General features: G+C 39.3%; 2 protein-coding genes across 7 annotated transcripts; both read right to left on the reverse strand.

Annotated features, from left to right (window-relative positions):
* Positions 1–1,229: 1,229 nt before the first annotated feature.
* Positions 1,230–16,963, reverse strand: LOC105042554 (uncharacterized). Of its 6 annotated transcripts, none has more exons than XM_073256828.1 (15): positions 16,702–16,779; positions 16,516–16,576; positions 16,056–16,214; positions 15,104–15,185; positions 10,811–10,917; positions 4,697–4,765; positions 4,527–4,581; positions 4,343–4,390; positions 4,115–4,272; positions 3,678–3,916; positions 3,320–3,410; positions 3,109–3,237; positions 2,821–2,974; positions 1,595–1,689; positions 1,230–1,507 (listed from the first exon to the last, which is right to left on the reverse strand). In XM_073256828.1, the coding sequence occupies exons 3-15, from the start codon at positions 16,140–16,142 to the stop codon at positions 1,325–1,327; spliced, it is 1,497 nt and encodes a 498-aa protein (XP_073112929.1). In that variant the 5' UTR covers positions 16,143–16,214; positions 16,516–16,576; positions 16,702–16,779; the 3' UTR covers positions 1,230–1,324. The 6 variants fall into 6 exon arrangements, with proteins under 6 accessions (XP_073112929.1, XP_073112930.1, XP_073112931.1 ...); XM_073256829.1 differs by having other exon boundaries at positions 16,056–16,265; positions 16,702–16,777; XM_073256830.1 differs by lacking the exon at positions 16,056–16,214 and having other exon boundaries at positions 16,702–16,766.
* A 4,437-nt stretch (positions 16,964–21,400) lies between these two features.
* On the reverse strand, positions 21,401–22,197 carry LOC105042611 (E3 ubiquitin-protein ligase ATL23). The gene has a single exon (XM_010919896.4). It carries the CDS (start codon positions 21,998–22,000, stop codon positions 21,584–21,586), a length of 417 nt encoding a protein of 138 aa, XP_010918198.1. The 5' UTR covers positions 22,001–22,197; the 3' UTR covers positions 21,401–21,583.
* Positions 22,198–24,041: the final 1,844 nt, after the last annotated feature.

Genomic DNA, 24,041 nt, shown 5'->3' on the forward strand with positions numbered 1-24,041 from the left:
TGAGTATTCTAAAACACATTCATTATAGAATGTGTAGCCTTCGTTTCCCTCTAGTATCTTATCAATGTTGCAGAACTAAACACTTCTTCCATTGAGACTCAGATGTGGAATAATACAAAGGCTTAGAGGTTTTCCGAGGACATGTTCGGTGGTGCTTTTACTTTCTAAAAAGTCATTCTCAAAAGTCATATATCATTAAATTCTTAAATGAAAATACTATTTAAAGTTTGACATTATGTAACCATACTATATTTGGATGATATAGATCAATCTCACAAAAGTAGTAAGCAGCTGAGTTTTTCTTGCTTTTAAAAATATTTTTAAGTCTTTACAATTGTAGGAATACTACTAAAATGATATTACCAAACATTTGACTTGTGTAAGTAGTAATTTTTTACTTCAAAAGATGAAAAATTTTTTTCCTTCTTGAAGCAACATGAAACGTGAGGTTATCCGACCTCATGGACTACCGATAGGGGAAATTAGGAAGGGAAAATCACGAGTGCAAAAGTTATGAAGTTTTCTATTCAAGAATCAGTTTCTATTACATGCAAGAAACTTTTCTCATGATATTCCAAACATCTAAAAAAAAGTCTAAACAGAATTTATTTGAAAAAATGTATAAAGCATAAATATAGTTGTAATTAAGGTCTTCAAGCTGCTCTTATGAAACCATACAATATAACTCTGCTAGAAGCCAATAGATTTTAATATTTTAGAACACATGATCACATTAAAATGTAAAAAACTTCTCATTATATATTTGTATGCTCAAAAATCAACCTCAGTTGGGTCGATATGTCTCGAGCAAACAGGTTCCTGGTAGGATTCCACAAAGACTTGTTCTCATTTATCTCCGACATTCATGGCGAAGAGCTTTTTGTTTGTAGATCTATCTTATAACGCATATAAGAATTTTCTTTTCTTATGAGGGAGAGAGAAAGGAAGAAGACCCACCAATATTATAATTGTCTATACTCAAACAATTGGGAATACGCTAACCAAGACTTGAACCAAGAATCTCTAGTTGCTAAGAAGTGTAACCACCAGGGAAAGTCTTTGTTTACACAATTTTGTTGTAATCACCCTCTGAGACAAGGGAAATTCCAACTACTACACTGTTAGTAAGTTCCAACGGGAAATTAAATCAAAATGTGTACCCAACCCAGCTTTGTCAATGCTTGCTCCTTCTTTCTCTGCATTGTGTAAACAAGGGCAAATACCCAATGTAAATTAATTTATATGTAAATCATTATATTATCATTTTTTTATGTATTTCTTAACATACATATGATCTTGTGCTGATAAAATATTATGGGTTCTTCTAGAGAAAAAAGTCAGAGAAGGGGATTTGAGCCTTTAGCTCAGTGACTCTTCTGTTAAGACTGCGCAGTGTTTCAATATGAGGCTCATCTTCCTCCACAGCAATTATTTTGGCAAAATCACCCTCACCAAGGTAGTCTATCACCCTGTTAGCAGCTTCCAGTCCTGTCACATATGCTTTCTCCTGCCAAAGATAACAAATGACATGTCTTTCATGTGTTGTTGGTATAAAGATGAAGTATCTACTCATACTGAGTTTTCGTTTGCTCACCTGTGACCAGGACCCATGTCGAGTGACTATCCAATTGCCGGCCATAAACAAATTTGGAAAGGTAGTTGAACCCCGCAACATGTACTTATAAGAACCTGCGAACTCACGATCGATGAGAAGATTCGAGATTACATAGATTTTCTCTATAACCAAGCTCGAATTCTCTCTATTTTAGTTGATCATATTGGCTTCTATAAAAACAATAAAAAAACATGTGTTTTTTGTAGTCTCGCCACTGGTTATCAGGCATCAGTTAGAGAATGACAGTGAGGAAGATCATCTGGAGCAGAAGTGATGAGATACTTTGAGGTGTCGAAATCTTGCACCCATGAGTGTTTTTTTAGTTTCGTTATTTTATCACTGGTTCTGTTTTCTTCAGGGATTTTGTGTTGTACAGCCTGGGCTTAGTCCCTGGTTGGATGTTGCTTGATGTTGTTATCCTTTACAAATGGGATATGGGTTTCTATGGCTCTTCTCCACCAGCTCTGTCATCCAGTGGACTGAGGCAGTGGAGAAGGCTGATCTACATGAGAGAGAGAGAGAGAGAGAGAGAGAGAGAGAGAGAAAGAGACTGTTAAATATAGCTAGTATTAGTCAGGTAATGTGGATTTCATCTCATGACATCCCAGCCACATAAGTCAGTCCTGATTGAGTTATGGACCTAAACTTGACCTAAATACCCGTGACTTATGTGGCCATGAACAAGTCCTCAAATCCTAGACTCCCTTTTCAGCTATCATAGTTGGTTCTTAGATTTTCCCACACTGGACCTATTCCAAAAGTTTGTCCTTCTGTTGCCTAAATCTTGTTCCCAAGTTTAGAACAATACCCAGACTTCTTATTCTCGAAATAAATGTTGTAGCAGTAGGAATATTTCAAAAATTAGTACATTACAGAAAGCTATAAGAAAATTGGTTTGTTGGTATGATACATGCAAAATGTACGTAAGACACAAGCTTGCCAGCTTGACGAGAAAGAGGTTGGACATATGATGCACATAAGAATAAACTTGTGTAAGCATGAGATGTCAATGGTATTATCGATGATGAGATTCTCAAATGTATTGATTGGTTATCTAGCCATAAATTTGCCCCTAGCGATGCAGCTACAGTTTATGAGCTAAGGCTATTGTTCTATAGTATCTGGTGCAAGTTTCACTTACCAAACAACAGAAACTGCAAAACACTCATCAGAAGTTAACTAGAGTTAAGCTATAAGAATGTTACCTGGAAAAAAATGAGTTGCGGATTTGGGGAATCTGACAACAGTATGCTGCAGTACTATGGCTTCTTGAAATTCTTTTATGCATATCGAAAGGTATGACACCACTTTCGCAACAATCTGCTCATCACTTAGAAGCAAAACCCGAGTGGCATTATACTGCAGTGAAGGAAACATACACATGCAAGACGTCAAAAAATTAATGCATTTTTGTTTCTATTTCTACCAATAAACTGTAAATGAATTATTGCTGGCAGTCAAAGATTGTCAGTTTCAATAGGATTGGAACTCACAAACTCAGCCTCCAACACTGTTGCTGGTTCTTCTTTATATTCATCATAAATTGAGTTCAAGACGAAGAAAGTCCATCCAGTTGAATCATCAAAACCAAAGCAAACATTGGCTTCCTTTGGAATCTCAACCTAATAGTATTTGGAGTGAATACTTTGGTTTTACTTGAAAAATGCCTGTTTCCTAAGAAAAGAAGCATCATATTTTGCAAACCTTCCTATCAAACCATAGTTTAACGGAGAGTACATCAATTGTATCCAGGCTAAGAACATTCAGAAACTCCTGCCGTGATTGTAGTGCAGAACTACAGGGAAACCACTAATCAGAGATCTGAAATTATGATATATCGCGTATTATAAAGAGAGGTTCCACTACAATGGCACATAAGCAGAAATTACTATTGCAGGCTTTACAATAACAGGACATTGGGACTTCAGAGGATAGTTTACCTCGTAATACTAGGTGGTAGCCTAACTGAAACACGACCAGTGATCACAAAAGGAAAAAAAAAAAAAAAGCTAAAATTGGGGCAACTGAAACTTTCTGGAAGATGATATGAACTAAGTGATACCTGCTGATTACGGTGGACTGAAGAGTAGAAACTCCTACAGCCAGAATAAATGCATCGGCCTCATAAATCTCCTGCCCACATACAACTCCTGAAATGCATCCAGTATCCTCATTTACCATAAAATCTGTCACCATTTTGTTGTCATGAAATTTTAAGCCATTTACTTTCATTGACTCCAGCCATGGCAAAAAAATTTTTTCCTCAACTTTACCACGACACCAAACAACATCAAAGTTTTGCTGTACAAGGACAAAGAAGATAGACATCTCTCAAGACTTTAGATGATAAAAGCATGGAAAAGAATATCTAGTATACCAATTGTCAACATAAAATATACTACTGCAAGAAGATCTGAAAATATCATCACATTCTTCCCATTTTATTTAGAGCCTAGATATAAATATCATAATCAATACTGCTAAGTAAATAAATCTAACCTGATGGGACAGTATGTAATAGTACAGCATTCCCAAGGTTGCAGCAGCACTGCATTGTTCTGCTGGACCAAATAGGCCAACCTGAAGTAGGGGTTCAAAAGCCTTTTGGTAGAGACTTGCTGAGCAACCATATTGTTTAAAAAGTTCCCTTGCAGTCACTATCATGGAAATTTTCCTGGTTAGTCTGAAGAATTCTTTATTCCACAGGCGATCTAGATATTTACTCACTTGAATCATATTTTCTCCAGGCAGCATCAGTGTTGTCAAAGTCAATGACTGCATGCCATTAGCGCATATTAGATGGGTAAAACTTCAGGAGAAACTGTTATTAACCATAATTGCAAACCACAGAACTATTGTGCTTTCATAGGGATTGGCCCTTAAGTAACAAAAAAAAGCCTTGAATCTGTACCTGCAACCATAAGAGGAACTGATGTCAACCGATCCACCAAAGGAAGCTGAAAAAACTGTGCCAAAAGAATAAAGGCCTTATATATCCAAGAGGAAACATTGATACAGAAAGAACTCCAGCCTGGTTCTCAACAATATTAGCAGAAAAGATGAAGGTATTGTATAACATACTTGGGGGTATACAAGGGCTCCAAAAGGAGTTGGTAATCGAGGCATATCTTGAAATATAGGAAATTCAGCCTGCATGTTGGTGATACAAATCCAGTTTTTGTACAGGTATTAGGTCCAGCAAAATATAAATGCCAGATATATGCCATGTCATAAAGCAAATAACTTGTTTCACTGAACGTATCCAGAGCAGGAAACACTTCTGACAGGAATGACAATGACCTTGTAGTTGATGAAAACCAACAATATTGTTGAAGATACAAATGGAGCATTGATATGCAAGGAGTTTTCTTTGTTCTCTTTTTAGTTTTTACAGTAGAATTCATGATTACCAAAGGTTGGAACACATAAACCATGCTTTTGTCATTACATGAGAAAGAAATAGGAAATAAGCCTGAGACTATTTAGAGAAACAACTAACAAGTGACTAATCTAAGAGGACCTAAATCAAAATCAAGAAAATACCTCTAACAACCTTTACGAGGAAAAATGTGGCATGTCCACCCTGATCCATTTCACAAAATGTAAAAGAAACAAGCACAACAGGGAGAACAGAGGGTAGCACATATAGAGGAAAAGAAAACAGCTATCTCAGCAAGCTACATAAAGCCAAAAATAACTACATTAAAAAAAAATAACAATCAAAGGGATGGAACTCAAATCCAAATACATGATGAAACACCAGACTGGTTATGATCCACAACATTTAGAATATGCAATGGATCTTAGCTGTTCCATGAGGAAACACCACCAAGATACTCCACTTATTTTTAGATAAGATATCTTTAGAATATTCATTACAATGAGAATGTTAATTAAGGACTCATTTGGTTCGCAAGAAGAATTTTCTCTCATTGGAATATTTTTCCTAGGAAGCTGAGGCCTGGGTACATGATGCTTCAGAAATTGATTTTTGTATGTTTAGTTGACCACGAAAAAGTGGTACATTCTAAAGTGGCTTATGTTTGGTTGAGCATCTACTTTCCTGAGAAAGTTGTGTAAAAAATCTGTTAATTATTATGCTTTTAATGAAGGAAATGATCTTAGGGTTTTGCTATAGTGCTCCAAAGGATAATTTTGTCTTTTTATGATTGACCTATTTCTGGCTGTCGGATTAAAGATAGATGGCTTAGATTTCTCAATCAACAACCAGTTGGAGCACCAATGTGTATGGTTGGTGTGGTAAATATCTTAAAGATTAGGGTTATTTGCACATTGAAATGGATGACAAGTCCCATATTAAATTGAATGTCAGGGTTTTTTTGTCAAAAGACTTCACTCCATCCCTCCTGTCCCAAACTGCAATTTCTCGATGGGGGTGGATGGCAGAGTTGAGGAAGGCCCAAGGAGGGGGGTGCATTGAGGGCGGAGGAGTGAGGTGGTGGGGTCGTCACCAAGAGCAGAGGAAGTGGAGAGGGAGGAGGAGAGAGGGGGGTTTAGGGGTGAGGTGGGGGGGGGGGGGTTGGGGTGTTCTAACCACCACAGAGGAGGAAGAGGAGGAGGGGGAGCTTGGGTCTTTGCCGAGGGCGGAGGAGAAGGAAGGGGGCGGTGTGTAGCGGCGGAAAGACGAGTGGCAGAGAGGTGGGCGAAGGAGGAGGAAAGGGGCGGAGTGCGGCAACGGAGAGGCAAGTAGTGGGCCCAAGCGGCAGAGTGGTCAGCAGAGGAAGGGGGCAGCGTGCGGTGGCAGGCCTAAGCAATGGAGAGATAGACGGAGGAGGAAGAAGGGGTTGGCATGTGGCGGTAGAGAGGCGAGCAATGGAGAGGTGGGCTAAGGAGGGGGGCGTTGTGCAGTGGTGGGAATGCGAGCGGTAGAGAGATGGGCAAAGGAGGAAGGGGCGGCGTGCGGCGGCGGGGGGAGGCAGGTACCAGAGAGGAGAAGTTACGCAGAAGAAGGATTAAAAAATAATAAAATATTATTTTCAAAAAAAAATATAAAAAAAGATGGTAGGATAATATCTTAAATGCCCTTTATAATAAAATACTATAAAGGAGCGCTATAGCAAACATACTCCATTCTATATAAAAGCTTAAGGGCACTTTTGAAAAAAATTATCCCAATTTCTAGCTAGTGGGAATTTAATTTCCCATGTCTCACATAGATTTTTCTTTCCCATAAAATGTGAAAAATCTTATTCCCATGGACAAGCTATTTTTCCATCTCTCTCCTTTAAAAACTCCAACTGAATATGAGGTATTTTTCTATTTTTCCATTGACCACACTCCCCCCACTCTCTTCCTGTAAACCAAGAGTTCTAAAAGAAAATAGATTAACAAAATATCTGACTTATAATTAGAAATGATAAATTTTGCAGTTTCCATGAATAGTCTAGTAGTTATAACCTAGGGTCTGAATACATTGTCATCTTCAAGCATGAAGTTCAGACCATGAGAAGTAAAGAGACAAGTCGTTGATATATACTCCACTTCCAGATTAAGTTCCCTTTGATTTCATGTATACAGAGAACCCTTGAAAACAAGTCTAGAAGTAAGCGATCTGAAATAGGTGCAAGTATCTCGAGTGGGTTATGGTAGGGAGTAGAGAAGCAGTATTTTAACAAAGTAAATGAGGATGTGTGAATGTCCAAGTCTTTGGTACCAAAAGTGAGTGTGGGTGTGGGAGTAGATTTGGGTGTGGGTGGGGGAAAATAGATCTCTTAATTCTTTTATAATAAGGATGTGAGTGTCTAGATAAGTTCCCAAAGATATTTTGAAACAAGTGTGGCACTCGACGCAGAAGATTCCCACTACCTAGAAGCATCTATGTGTTATAATATTAAATGTTACACATATTTTTAGTTCACTTATTTTTGTTGGTTGCTGACTTCCATATTCTTAAGTATTTAGTGTTTGTGTTTTAGAACAGAATACAAGTTTCTTGGTCTCTGACAATGAAAAATAATAACTAGCATGATCAAGAAAATATATATATTACTCGAGGTTTACCAACTTAGAACCGGATCCCATGCTGGCTAACCAACGATACACCTCCATACTGGATCATACCGGACCCAAACCAACATAGAAAGGATGGAGAATTAGGGAGGAAAAGAGAGAGAGGGGGAAGCAAGGAGAAAGAGCGAAGGAAAGGGAGGTCGATGGAGATGCTAGTGGTGGGACCGAAGGGCCGCGGAGTCCCTCAAAGGGCCACCGAGGACTCTGGGGCTCCACGGTCCTCCGTGAGAGATTAGAAAGAAAGAGAGAGGAGGGAAGGGAGAGGAATGGAGGGAAAGGCGGCGGAGAGACCACCAAAAGGTGGAAATCCATCTGCAGCATCCGCGGTTTTGAAATAGGGGCGGGTGGCTCATGTTTCATCGCATTTTTTTTAACTCGATTCACATTTTGAAGCCGGCTCCAACAAACTCCTCACCACCTTCCCATCCCTCCATTCCTCTCCCTCCCCCCTCTCTCTATGTCTCTCTCTTTAATCTCTAAGACGGAGGATCTGGAGGCCTCGACGGCCCTCCGACAGCCTCAGAGGGCCACCACCGGTCTTTCCATCTCTTTTCCCTCCCTCTTTTTTCTCTCTTCTTCTCTTTCCTTCTCCCTCGCTCCATTTTTGCTGGTGTTCCAAATTGAACGGCTGAATCACACCGGTTGGCCACCAGTACAATCCAGCATGCTCCGAACCACCCGATTCAGGGCGATTGGCATTCCATGGTATTGCTACTTAGTGATGGCAATTTGAGATGCTTGATTAAAGAGATTTTAGAAATGTTAGAAAATGGATGCATAGAAGGAGCAAGATTTTAGATCAAGTACCACCCATCAAGTAGAAGATCGTAGACACTAGAGCCCAAACACAATCTTATTTGACTTCTATCTCATGTACCATAATAAGAATAAAATCTGTGGCTCTATTGAAACTTGCTACTCAGAGCAATGCTCAGATTTTCACACAAGCAAAAAATCTATAACATTATCGATTAGCACAGTCCAATACAAGGCTTTACGTCCCAAAGGGATGAACATTTTGGCTATCCCATCCACTCCTATGAGAAAATGGGATTGGGACGAGTTCAAAACTCTGAAACTCATTCACACAAGGAGAGAAGAAGAAAGAGAAAAGAAAGAAAGGAAGAAAAGATGAAGAAAAGAAAAAAAAGAAAGAAGAAGAAAAATGAGAAAAAAAGAAAAGAAGGGACAAGAAAAAAGAAAAAGAAAAAGAAAGAAAAGAAGGTGGAAGAAAAGAAAGAAAAGAAAGAAGGAAAGAAAAAAAGAAAAAGTAAGAACGAAAGAAAAAAAAGAGAGAAAAAAAAGGAGAAGAGAGATGGAGGATATCTATCGGGATGCATGATCGGGATTGATGTTGGGATAGGACGGGATAGCAGAGCATCCCGTTCTATGGAGAAACTAGGATATTTTTATCCCACAGATTTAAAACCTTAGTCCAATATACTGTCTGTTGGCATGGTACTATATCCATACTTTATTGATCTGGTACCTAACTAATATGGTGCCCAATCCTGATACATCAAACCTTGCTAGACTTGAAGCAAGAAGCTGCCTCTCTTATTCAGTTTAGGATTCAGAATTCATAAATATCGAGCTAGGATTGGGTATATCTAAGGTTAAATAAAAAGCATTTAAAATATGTAAAACTGAAAGCAAAGGATAGCAGTATTTTGGATGGAGAAAAATTTAGGGAATTTATTGCTATCAGAAAAAGCTAATAGAGCGGTGGATCAAATGCAAGCAAGATAAAAGATCAAGAGTAATTGAGTTAAAGAGATCTTAGAAGATAGATTTAGATAATTTAGCAAAAATCAAAGAAAATAGAATAGGCAAATAAACCAACTGAAAATTTTACAATAAAACAAGTGGATTTGATGCTCATCGCCAGTCTGAATAAAGAATCATCACAAAGGATTTGAGGAACTTATCAACTTCACGCATTGAGTCACAAAATATATATATATAGAGAGAGAGAGAGAGAGATTGATTATAAATTTCTAATTTGTCTCATCTGTTGTATTTCATATTCAACCCAAGAATTCTATAAATAGTTCCTAGAAAGATTTCAAATATTGAGCATGTCGGCCATATAGGCTAAAACCAGTGCCTAGCACCCCTAATGGAGATTCCTAACTCTATCCTGAGTTAACACGAGCCACAGCCCAAGCCAATGCTCAATATGAAGCTTGAAGTCATTCTTACACCTCTTTTTTGTTTCGATATTGGCTGAAATGCTGTGTCAATACTATATCTACCAAACTAGCCAGTGAGTGTTATGGGGTTGTACCTAGATTTTGAAATCTTGGTTCCTTCATAAAACTAAATGACTATCAAATCACTCAAAGCAAGGTTCCACAAAAAAGGCACATGATAAGTAAAATGTCCTAGAAATGAAAATAGTTGCATGACTTATCTGCCCCAAATTTTTAGTTAAAAGAAAAAAAAATAAAAAGATAAGTACTAAATTCATTAAAAGGCTCATAAGTATACATATGCAACTAGCATAGCTCCAATGATATAGCAATAACACCAAAAGGAAGAAAAGAAAGAAGGGAATTATGAAAGCAAGAACCACTATTTTTATTTTCCACAAAAATGAGTCACTTTTTTGTTTTGACAGAAATAATCCATTTTGAACTTTATTAAACTACTATGCCCTGCCTCAACAATTATAATAATATATTTGCATGTGTATTTATGAGTATTTTGTATGCATCCATTACAAACAAGTAGTTGAAGTGTCAGTTCTGGTATATGTACCAATACCATACTGGCAACTTGGCAGTATGCCATGGTGCCATATCAATGTTGGTACGCAGTATGCTCTTGGTACTGGCATGGCACAAGTAAGATGACATATCATGTGTCAGTAAAAACCAACAAGGAACAACTGGTATGAACTGGTCTTCACAGGCATTTAAATCCTCAGTCATTAGTATGTTGGCATAAACTAATGCATCTACGGGCTTAATGCATGCATTTATTTGAGGTTCGGGACTGAACAGTCAAGTCAAGTTCAAAATGGAACATTAGCAAAATAAAGTAATAAAAATCAACAAATATAAATGATCCTTTGTTAAAATGAAAATAAAATGGGTTTTCTCTGCAAAATTTTGGAGAAAGAGAAACATTCACTTGCATGGAGTATATACAAATGAACAGTACCTCCATGCCCTCTGGGGAGTAATATGCTGATCTGGTCCACTTGGTGAATGGCTGGATGCCAAGCTCATCAGCCAAAGAAAATATATTTCGATAAGGATACCAAAATCCTGCAGATGGCATAAAGGGTTAAGATCAATTAAGAATGAAAATTTAAAAGCAAAACTACAAACTCTATTCTTTACTCTAGGATAAAAATTGAAATCTCTCAAAATGTGAAACACATACATGCAAATGCCAAAAGATTTTTTTTCTGAAATGATTGGGCAACCACTCATTTCCAGCATTATCTACCAGAGATGCAACTCAACAACGCTGTCTTTGCAAAATTAGTTTTATATGCACCATCCCCTTAATCATCTCGTTCAAAAGTCTTTCTTCAACCATCATTTGCATGCAGGTGTCCAACAATATTTACAAGACGACCACCTAGCCTTGATTTACTAGAAAGATTAATATGCTATAATAGCTATAAGAGGGCAAATATGAATGGTTTGCCTTTAAGCTTGTATATGTGCCTTTACCAGACTTAGCATGTAGCCATAAAATGGTTTGACATAAAGTTACATATTGAGAATCCTCAGATTCCCTTCCCTACATTGTAGATTGCAGTCCCAAGAAGAAGATTGATATGGTAGAGTCAGGAAAACAAGTTTTGATTATTTTTCTTCTTTCTCTAGGAAATAGGAGTGACTTTTTAAGTCCATCGAGAAATGAAGAGCAAAGAGGAAAAGAGCAAAAGGAAATATACAAAGAAATCCTCTTAGTCTTTATTCTCAGAATAATGAAATTCCTCCTAGAAACCAAGATTGCTAAGTCTTGAATCTTCTTTGTAACTCAATCAACTCCTCTTTTTATTTTCTCAAAACCTCTTCTATTTTACTCTTTCCAGTCTTACAGCATATTAATTGCAGAATAGTATCAGAAGTTAGGAGCCTTCTTTGCTGTTCAAATTTTAAGGTTGACTTAATGTTTAGGATTGAAATGATGCTTCTTTCTTATTTAAATAAAAAGGTCAAAAAACTGATTAATGCAACATCAGAGTCTGTTTTCAAGAGATCTATGGCCCTTGCATGAATCCTGACTGTGAAGACCTTCATCAAAACTTGTGAAATCATCATCTCAGGGGGGAGAAAATATGTGACAGGAAAACAAGCAAGGAATGGACATCCTTAATGACTCTCTTGATTGGATCTCAAATGTGGTGAGGTTTTCAAGCACACGGAAGTTTGAAAAATGAGAAAATTAACTGAGGATGCAAAGCTAGAAGGATATGCATTGTATGGTGGGTACAACTGAAGTCCAACAAATTTGAGGCAGCAAGAAAAATATTGTTCATGGCCAAAGAGCTTGAATTCGACTTCTGGAGAGAAGGACTCAAATTTATCAAGACTTTTTGTCTCATTATCAACAGGAAGTGTTCTAACTATTCTTACTCTCGCTATTATAAATCAGTGATCAATTCGTTAGATAGATGTTAAAGATGTATTTGCATGGTTACCTTGAAGAGCCAGTTTTCATGGAGCAAATGCCAGGTTTTCCAGACTCAACAAGGCCCATATATGTCTGCTACATTAAGCAGGGTTTTCATATGGGCTTAAACAGATCCACACACCTAATTTGACTGTTTCAGTTCTTTCTCTTGAGGTTAGGCTTCTTCTGCAACACTGCCAATAACTTACCTTTTAAATTTTGATTGTCCTCATGTATGCTAAATTGATTATTCTACAACTTTTTGTGGACAAAATTATCTAACAGGTGATAATACAGACTTTCTTGATTCATTTATTTCTCACCAGGGTGAAGAATTTGCCATGGGAGACCTTGGGCTACTTCATAGTCTTCATTATCTTCTTGGAATCCAAGAGCATTAATCTCTAATGTTGTTCCTGACGCAAGCTACATATATTTGTGATCTTGCTCCTGCACAGTTGGACTCTTGCAATCTTATCTCCATATTAGTGGGGACTAAGTCTGCAGCCCTTCTGCCAGATTATACCATTCATTATTGCAGTGTTCTGTGCTCTTCAGTACTTAACCCTGAATTGGTTTTTTTTTTGCCTAAAAAGACCCTTAACCATGACTAGACCTGACTTCTGTTCAGTAAGTCATGCTTGTCAGCCCATGGCGTTCCCTACAATAGTAGACTATCAACAAGTGTACAGAATTTTGTCAGATCTCAGATGTACTTCAGACACTCACTTGTGCCATTCATTTTATGGCCAATAATACATTGGATCTATATGCATTCCTAGATGCTGACTGGGCTTGCCATCCATCCACACAATGCTCCACCATAGGAATGTGTAGCTTCTTAGGAGTGAATTGCAATGCCAGATGTTTGCAATGTGAAGTTCTGTTCATGTATACAACAAGGTGATGAAGACGCGATGCTTAGGAGTTAGGACAGTGCAGTTATATATAGGCAACCATCTAGGGTCATTTTTGCCATGGTGACACATGCAGTTTCCCCTAGGAGTTTCTTAAAGGGAGCTATAGATGACAGGACAAGTGGATTCAAGTAGGGCTTGGGTTCATAGGAAGCTAGAGGGAGCTAGTTACCCTAGAGAGAAGGGTTGTTGTCTGAGAGATGGTGGATGGAGGTTTCTGATTATTGTCTTGACTAGCTTGGCAATTGAAGCCAAGCTAGGGCATGTTGAGAATTGGGGCTTCTTTGCCACATATAACTTAGATTAGCATCTCTTCAGTTCCTACTTTAAGAAGAATAGAGGTTGGGGACCTTTAGTATATAATGTGGGATTTGGGCATCCTTTGGGTGCAGTGAAACACCACTTTTGAGGCGTGGTTGGCGGTGAGTGGAAAGAGACCAAAAAGCAAGGAAAGAAGAGAAATCCAAGAAGAGCGAAAAAAAGAGAGATGAGGAAAAACAAAATTATTTTCTTGGTGGTTTATCTCAGGTCTTGACATTTGGTGGCCTCGCAATGGTGTGCTTCTTCTATAAAGCTTCCTCAGCAAGATCTTCGCTTCCTGGACTATCTTCTCTTTGTTAGCTTTTGTAAGAAGCCCTGGACTTTATAGGGGATCTCTTGCTTCCCTGGTGAATGCAGCCCGGATGTTGGGGGAACCACATAAAATCTTGGTGTGTCATTCCAATTTTATTATTTATTAATTTTCTATTATTTTGTTCAGCTGTTCCTGGGGTTGTAATTGGTCTAGCATTGAGGCTATGGATCGAGCCATAACTTCCACTGCCACTAAATTGAATTGACTTTCTTTCATTTTCAAAGGCATTGGCATTACTTTATCCAAGCTAGATACATTAATTTGTGATAAACTGGATGCTCTTCACATGATTGGTACCTCTATTACATTAAACATATTGAGGTTGATGATCACTTGTTCATGAGAAGTGGTGCTTGGCTTGCTTATGACATGATTTATTGCCACTCACCATCAACATTTTAACATCTTCAGAAAACCTATGTCCTGAGAAGCATTATATTTGGTAGCAACCCTATCCAAATCATCTGATGGCCGGGAGGACATTCAAATGATATAAATAGACATCTTGACAAGTCCATTCAAAATTGTAATGATCAATCAGAAAATCTTGAGATCCTACAGAAATCATGAGAATCAACCAACAATAGGCGCTATCAGGAAAAATGGTTCTATTAAAAATGTTCTATAAAATTTCAACTGTATCAAGATATAGTGTCATCAAGGATTCATAGACCAAGTTAATGACCATGATTGGATCTCTATGAAATTTTTTATATATTTCTAAATTCTTGCAAACATTTTGATACTTTCCTTGTAGATCACCAAAGAAATTTATAAATACCCAAGAAACACCATCACTCGCATATTCCTCAAATACTTTACATTCGGTCAATAGCTCGCCTTCTACATTTTATAACAAAGCCTAAATTTTGTTGGCTCATGATTTGGTCCATAAAGTCAGACCAAAAGAATTGACAATGTTTGTTAGTAAAGGTTATGGTCAAGGTCAATATATCTTGACCATATGAGTTTAAAGATATATGCCTAAAAGTGGTTGTGAAGAAAACTCAATTTTAGATGATCAAATTTTATCTACTACATGAATTTTAGAATTCTTCCTTTGGAAGCATTAAAGGTAAACCTCATCTCTTTAGGCAAGATGCATTGATAATGTCATGAAAAGGAGTTCTCAAACTACATTAATAACTCAATAAAACTAAGTCAATTATTAAAATTCTTAGAAGATATATGCTTGTTGATGATGAACGATTCTAAGAGGATTACAATGATATTCAAGCATGCATAGCAATTGTAATTAGAAGAAAAAGATACCGTGCATCATTATTCTTACTTCTTTGGCTTGAATCCTAGAGCAGCCTTTCTCTTTCAACTTTTTTGATGATATGTATTGTCCCTTCAAGACATCAAGTGGATGCACATGGATATCATGTTAGGTACTCAAAAATAATTCCTAAAAATATCTTTTTTAGACATGTTCATCCATGGAATGATGCAAACAGCCAACTTCCCTCATCTTTTCTAGTTTTATAGTTTAGCATTTGTTGCCTACCTTGATATCCCACTTTCTGTATCAGTAGCACAAACAGGCAGCTTTCTCTCCTCCAACATAGTTGCAAACTTATGTTGTTAATAACTACCATATGTTCTCCACTGCTAAACAATGACTGAATTCCTTTTCACATGCACACTTGCTCAGAATTTTTTTCTAGGGCATCAGGGTAGATATCAGCATTTATCTCCCACAATGTCACAGACTATAACATGTCTTGCCCAGAGACCACCACTACCTTTGTTGAAAAACCAAACCACACATTTCATTTTCTTTTCTTGATGTTTGGAAATTGGAAAAGGAAAAGAAAACCCAAAAATAAAAAAGCCAACCCTAGTTTTCCAGAAGTATCCCTGATATTACCTTTAGTTGTCCAAAGAATTTTGGTGCAATTCAAAAGGTAAGGTTTTATGGACTTTTATAACAAAAAATGGAAAAAATTTTCTGAAAAGAAAACTACTTTCGAAGACCTTTTTCCTTGCAAAAAAGAAAATCTTCTTTCCCCTCATTTCATTAACTATGTCCTACATGCCTAATAGAACAACTACTCATACCATGGTCCTACCTGGTTAATTGCAGTGATAAGTGAGGAAGTAGATTATGGAACGGCAACCTCTCTTTTGCAGCACGCCTGATTAAATTTTCTATGACAGCAACTTTGCACATCCACTTAAATTTAAAAGATAAAAGAACTATGTTTGCTGCTAGTATCACCTCAGCCAGAGGACCAGGATGAAGGGTCACAGGAGGGTTTTCCTTCAGTGTGAAAAAAGCTAGAATGCTATGACTCCCCAACCACATCTTGCAATCATAAGAGATAAAACTTTTAAAGCTTTCCTTCCATCAATTTGAGATTAGAAAACGTTCTTTTGCCTGAAAAACCGAGCAGATGCCAAATTTTTGCTTAATTCCCTAGATCAAATCCTATAAGATCAAAAAATTTAATTAAAAAACCAACAAAATAAGGAAGCTAATTCATGTGGACACTTTGGGTCGAAAAAAAGGATGCAAAAAAAAAAATCCACCAAGTTGATGCAAGGAATGCGTAATTTCAGCTTAATTCCTAACCATCAATAAGTTTTAAATTTTCAGAAGAAAATCAACAAAATAATGAAGCAAAAATATTCATATTGATAATTATTAAAAGAAAACACTAGAGTAACATCCAGCTTACCTCTCACTCCGACTTCCTCAGCAGGGCCACTGCCAGCTTCAAGGAGGGTAACATCAAAACCCTGAAGCCAAGTTATCATCGTAAAAGCCATGAAGAAGACTAGAAAACTTAATGAAAGGATCCTCTCGATCTAGTTTTCCAAATTGGATTAACAAAAGCTAGTGCCCAGAGAGAGAGAGAGAGTACCTGCTTGGAGAGGTGGTGAGCGGAAGCGAGGCCGGCCCAGCCGGCGCCGACGACGACCACCTTCTTCCGGTTGGGGTGGGGATCGGAGGAGGCTTCGGCTCGGCAACGGTAGCCATCCCGGATGAGGAGACGCGGGAAGCGTGCGGCGACGACCCCGGAGAAGGCAGCACCGGTCACAGCCCACATCGCGCCAACGGCTACCACCAGCCCCCCCCCCCCCTCCTCTACCTTCTCAACTTGAACAACTAAAAATTATTATTTTTAGTTGTGCTTTTTGGGTGGAACTCACACAAGCTGTCATCCTTCCATGTATCATGTGATTGTCCAATTTTTGAGCGAGGATAACATAGTTAATTGATTAAATATCATCTAATAAAAATGAAGGTGCATGCACATAATCCTACTAGTGCAAGGGGCATGGTTATCAAAACTGGATCAGACTGATAGATTGGATTGACCTAAATCTAACTGGGTCTAATGTTTTGACCAAATTGATTTCGCATGCTGAAACTTGCTAGTCCCGATTTGCTTGGGCTCAACCTGGGATAGTTTTCAATAAATGAGGTGATCTGATTCTCTTTGAATAAATATGTTAGTCTAATGATTAGTTAACCTGTAGTTAGACTAGTGTACCATCATTTAGCCTCTAACCGAGTCGATGTCGATTTGGTTTTGATGGTTATGGCAAGGGGTGCCAAATTATCAAATCAGCCGAGAATACTATTGTTGGTTAGATATGGTAATTTGTGGAACCTGTGATTGTGATGTCAACGAGTCATGGTAGATTCAAAGTTGTTGGCCTCATTGCCCACTTAGACTCTTATTTGAAATGCTGGTTAAAACACAATCATGGGCTTCGCGCTGAATTCGATGAAAGTTCTACGGTCAAAGTATTTTTTTCCCAATTTATAGACCAATATTGGGACGTCATTTGGCCCAAAATAGATCTTTCCTTCCATCCTCTCTCTACGAAGGCTAGATTACCTCTCTCTCTCTCTCTCTGCTTTTGGTGGGTTAAATAAACAAAGACCTCATCTAAAAAGGTTAGTCCAAAAATATCTCTTGAGTTCTTTGATTCTGTATAAATATCCAAGATCTATCTATTGTATAGACAATATTAGACCAATCATATAACCGTACAAGTCTTCATAGATATAGTTGGTTGGGGGTATTCTGGAGACTAAGCCTTTAAGAGCTAAAATTAACAGAAGACATACAATCTCAAGCACTCGGGAGCCTAACAACATCCTGATAAATTTGTAATAACTCAAGATATTGAGAACTGAGGAAAGAACACTGCTGGTCCTACACAAACATGTAAACAGAAGCCATCTAAATCGTGGCACGAATCACATGGGCCTATCACTCGTGGTGTCTCGGAGTCCAACTCACACAAGGCCCACACGACTTACATGTAGATACTAACATTCTAGTGTAAGTTTCACATTTTTACTTGAGCGCATATATTTAGTTGCAAAGAAAATTGTGCGAAAAACTTGTTTCCGTTGAAAGAACTAGTTTTTTTTTTTTTTTGTTGAATGGAGAGAAAAGAAAGAACCTAGTTTTTCATTTGTTTATTTCAATGAAAAATAGAAAAATTTGGAAACTTTTCCTCTACATTTCTCTTCCTAGCAATCAAAATTCCATGCTAAAGACTAAGCTTCAATAGTCAAGTAATCCAGGTTGTGGCGGAAATTTTAGATTTTGAGCTGGCTCCAAGCCTAAATAGTTTTCTCTGGCTCTAGCCCGAGTTTAACCTGAACCAGCCTGACCAAGCTCGATTGAATTTGAAGGCTTGGTGCAACACAAATTAGCTTGATTGGGACAAAATGCTTGGTCCCACCAGAATAACACACTTGTTTCGAGTTAAATAAAACCTCTTTAAGATGATCCAATCATCCACAAATATTCACAAAAAAAAAAAAAAACTAATTCCTCAGATAAACTATAGGGAGAAGTGACCCAAACTTAAATGGATGGAGACAAAATTTTACGTCATGATATGGAACTGGAATAATGTAGACAAATCATGCAAAATCAATAGAAATAGCTAAGCCACGCTGGTCCAGTTGATTTTAGACCCAAGCGTTGGGCCTAGAATTGAACCAAGCCAAAGCCCAACCTGATGCCGGTCCAGCCTAATGGGCCTTGGACTGGGCCAAACTCAATATCAGCCATATGAGTGTGGCTGTCAATAGGTTAGTTCAAGGCGAAATTCTTTGTGCACCGTGGGCGGTATAGAAAATTCAATGTAGAGTGTACCATCGTATCCGATTGATTCACATAATTACTATTTTCCAATATGCATTTAATGTCTGTAGGTCGGTTTTTTTGTTTAAAAATTTTGTATGATGAAATACTTTTGTTCTTTTAAAAAATTATGATATTCTATGTCCATTTTATAATATCCTGTGTCCATAATATGCACAGGATGTCATAATTTTTTCTAAAAAATAGAGACATTTTCATCATTCAAAATTTTCAAATGAAAAAGTCACAACCTGCAGACATTAAATGAACATTGAAAAGTAATTGGACAAAAGTACCCCTTTCATATTATGATATCTTAGACCATATTATGACATCTTGAACTATATTACGCCACATGATATCATAATTTTTTTTAAAATATGGAAGTATTTTTGTCATACAAAATTTTTAAACGTACAGATACTAAATGCACGTTGAATAGTGATTTATATGGATCAATCAAATAAGATGGTGCACTCCACATCGAATTTTCTACACTGCCCGCGGTACATAAAGAATCTCTCTTAGTTCAAGATAGGTTGGGCCTAGGCCTGACGCAAGCCCAGACCTTAGAGCCCAAGCCCAAAGACCCAGGCTTGACAGAAGCCCGAGGGTACCAAGCCCACGCCCACCCGACTAGGCCTGAGTTAGGCCCAATTCATTATAAGCTAAAATTTCAGCCTAAGGCCCCAAAAATTGAGACTCAATTTTTGAGCGAAATTGAGCTTCCAAGGTGAGAGTCTAAACCCGAACCCGGTTTCTACTGGCCAGGTCATTAGGCTAATCAACCCTCCTAACCCATTGACAACCCCACCTGTAAGCAATGGGTTACGAAATCAGGTATAGGTCCTTCTATTCTTAAACTCGTTTAAATTTGAAACTAAACGATTTAGATTTTTTCCCTCCGGTTTTGCTTGGGTTTTGCTCTGCTTGTTGATATTAAAACTATTTCTACTAGAAGCCAAATGTTTTCTTAAATGAAACAAGTTGATGCTGGTTGGAGGGTCCAGTGCAAGATTTAGATTCTAAGGAAAACTACAACAAGCAATGACTACCAACTTTGTGCCTCATTTTCAAGAGGGACTCATCAACTTCAAAGACTCCACCAACTAATGGCTTCGAAATGCTCCATGACTAAGAAACCCACCAACTAGCCATGTTACCGTTCCTCAGGATCCACCAAGGTGGTAAAGAGCCCACAACATAAGTAGAGAACACAAGACTATACCCAGCAAAAAGACAAGCTTATTAATTTTTTCAATGATCAAACTGAGAACAAGAGAGGCTATTTATAAGCTTTGGGAACCCTTTACAAAGCTAGGGATGTTTTGATGCCCTCGAGTTCCAAAAGAACAAGAAAAACAATTCGTAAGCTAACCTAACCTATGACATCACTTTCGGCCTAACAGAAGAAAATTCGTTCCGGCAGTGACCTACCACTAATGGTTGACTTCAAACACCAATTATGATGCCATAAGCTTCCAAGAGTAGAAACTAGAGTCAAACTCTTGTCGCCATCATCCACAAACAGCATCCAAATATAAAAATAAATGCTTTTCTTCTTCTTCCAGCGACCAAATATGGCTGGAATTTGTTGCCATAGTCTGAATTTGTTCAGCTAGTAATTCCAACCAGAAATCTGGTGATCAAAACCATAAGCTTGTGAGAGAAGAAATCGGAGTTGAACTTTTGTTTCCTTGATCAACAATGCATCATTTCAATAAAAGCCGGATGGCAGCTGCTCTGCTTCCCTTTTGATCAAAAAAAAAAAAAAAAAAATCAACAATGCAGCATCCAAAAGTATCTTGATAATTGCTTTTCTTCTGGTCCCAAGCCATGAAATATCTGGTACCAGTAGCAATGATTTGTGCCATTATAATACATTTATTTAGAATGAAACTTAGACTTCAACAGCACTCACAGTGCTCATTACATATCAATGCCACAGAATGATCATTACAACCTGATTTATACCATATACCCTTCAAATACCTCTTGGTCTCCAATGTAGCTTTATCAACTGTTTTCCAAATAACACAAACACCAACCCCTCAAGTTTGGGAATTCAAACAACTCCCAGAGGATGCGCCTGCATGCAGCTCTGACACGCTCAGACACAAAGCTTTCTACCCTCCAATAAACACTACAATCCTTTCAACTAAAATAAAACTATGTAAGGAGAATTATAAACTATAAAACCGAAGGGGACATATTTCTGAAGGAACCCAAAATGTTACAACCTTTTAACTTTGCCTGACATCCTTTCCCATTAATTGCACTCAGTAGGATGACTGCTTCTTTTTCTGACTCCCAAGCAAACAACTCAAAAACAGAGGCTTCTTGAAGCATCCCAATTCAGAATATGGTTCAAAAATCCTTTAAAGAAATCAACCGAGACGCAACAAAAACAGGCACAAAGAAAAGATAAAACCAGCACAAAACATTACGCTAAGAAAAACTCCACTAATTCTTTAATTAATAAAAGAAATTACAAAGAAATTCCTATATCGCAACACATAATTAGAACCTAAATACGAATGTGGAAGAACAACAAACATACGGGGTAAGCTAGAGTGCTTTTATTTTATTTTGTTTTAAGTGATCTAATGATTGAAAGGGAATAATATTGGAATCAAGAAGGAGGAGGAGAAGTGACTTGGGTTTGAGGTTGGGGTTGAGAGGGAGGAGGTAGGAGGCGAGCCCTACAGAGGGGGCAGGCTGGGTGGGCTTGGAGCCATGCGTCGGCGCAGGGACGGTGGAAGGTGTGGCGGCACCCCGGCATCACCCGCGCCACCTGCCCTTCCGCCATCTCCTCCAGGCACACCGCGCACTCCGCCCCAACCCCCGCCCCCACCTTCCCCTCCTCCAGCTTCTCCAGCTCCTCCTCCGTCAAACCGCTCTTCCTCCCCTTCTTCTCCGCCGCTTCCGCCGCCGCCGCCGACGCTTCCTCCCGGAGCCCCGCGTACCACAGCATCAACACGTACACGGAGAACACCACGCCCATCCCCAAGCACACCAGAAACACACCCAAGACCACAACCCAAATCATCTCCTCTGTCTCCCTCTTGGCCCTGCTTCCGTTCTTGGGTTCTTCGGAGTGGAGAGGGGTGGCGCTTCCTCACTATTTGTTTCTGACAGGTGGCACCACGGAAACGAAGAAGGACCGTCTGATGGGCCAGGGACGGCACAAGTGAACGGTCCGTGGGGGTGCTCCGACACTGTATCTAGAAGATTGGCGTCCACCTGGCTCTTGGAAAATATTTACTACTTCTTTTTATAAGAATATTTACCACTTTTGGGGAATCCTAATGTGGAACGTACAAGACTTGTACTAACTATCGATTGGCAGCGTCCAGACTCCAGCGTATCTCGCTCGGCTACCGCGGCAGGTTGGGGCGGTATCTTTCGCGCGATGGCATGAACATCACCAAACCCTCTCCACATCTATGCGGACAGACGTACGTTGATTGTCGGAGTTCGGAGCGCTTTATGCGGATGGTGATCCAACGGTGGTTTCCAACGGGGAGAAACTATTGGTTTCCAACGGGGAGAAATTATTGCCTGGACCACGCCCAAGTAGAAAAGCGTAAATCTCGGAGCACGTGTACGGTAGAAAACGTGCAATTGGGAATTCGTGACATGCAAAGGTTAATGTGGCGTGTTATTCACCGTGGGATTTGGGTGGTCTACCCGAGCGGGGTCCAGGCAACAATTGCTCCGAACGTGGACGAGGCGGCACCGGGGAATTCCTTTGCGTGGGACGCCAACTGCGAGGCGTCAGCGGACCAACATTTTATGCCAACCATGGCTGCAGGCTTGCAGCTGAGAACGCTGGAGCTTCAGGTGGAAACCAAGTTACCAAAAATAAAAATCCCCAAACATAAAAGCCCAAGTCACAAGCATCTGGTAAGGGCCGTGCCAGGACAATATATATATATATATATATATATATATATATATATATATATAATAAATTATATCTTTAATTTTTAAATTATATTAATTTTTTAAAATAATTTTTAAATTATAAAATCATAATTTTTGATTTTGATCATTTTGAATCACCTTAATATCGTCCTTCGATCGATTTTCGATGACTTCCTCTCACCGATTTAGTTGTTTTTCACTGAACCGATACTTATATGATCATTTTTTTTGAAGAAATGGCACCAGCGCGCTTATAAAATAAAATACGAATCATAAAATAAATAAATAAATAAATAAATAAAGAACGAAGAAGACTCAGGAGTTTTCTCCTTACTCCCAACCAACCTTACTGGTTGCACCCCCATCGTACCCCAGTCCGCTCCGACATTGATGGGTTGTGCGTTGGTGCCTCTGCCCCACCCTGTGTGCCCCACGCTTCTACTCCCCGGCACACCCCACCCCACCTTCAGCTCGTCATTGTCGGTGGGTTCTGCGCCCCTTCCATCGGCTCAATAGGATGGGAGGTTTGGAGCGACGGAGCAGAAAAACTTAGACGACATCGGAGGAACAAGGAAGCTTTTTTTTTATATATATTTTTTTATTTTTGAGAGGTTGGTGACGGCGAAAAGGGGGCTCGGTGGGAGGCAAAGAAGGAGAAAGGGGGGCGATAGTGGAGGGCGAGGGGCGGCCGATCTGGAGGCGGGGCGGGGCGGGGCGGGGCGAGGCGAGGGAGGGGGTGGCGGCTACGACGAAGAGGGACGGCAGGGGGCGAAGAGGGGCACTGGAGGTGGGGAGGGGGGTGGGGGCTATGACGGAGAGGGATGGCAGTGGGACCAGAGATGGGTGCCGGTGGTTGAGGGGTGGGGGCGATGGTATTAACCTAAGAATAACATAGCCACAATTGTTGAATCCATGGCTACACTCAACAATTGTGGGGAGTGGGTGGGGCACGAGTGCCGATTGGGAAGGGGGGTGCAGGTGCTGGGGGGCTATGGCAAAGAGGGACGGCAGGGGTGATGGAGATGGGCACCGGTGATGGGGAGGGGAGTGGGGGTTGCAATGGAGAGGGGCGACAAAGGGGGCGTGGGGCGGCACTAGCACGGGGTGGGGGATGGCTGGGGGGGCTACAGCGGAGAAGGGCAGTAGTGCGGTCGCGGGAGAGA

This window comes from Elaeis guineensis, chromosome 4 (assembly GCF_000442705.2).
Source record: "Elaeis guineensis isolate ETL-2024a chromosome 4, EG11, whole genome shotgun sequence".
NCBI classification, from domain to species: domain Eukaryota; kingdom Viridiplantae; phylum Streptophyta; class Magnoliopsida; order Arecales; family Arecaceae; genus Elaeis; species Elaeis guineensis.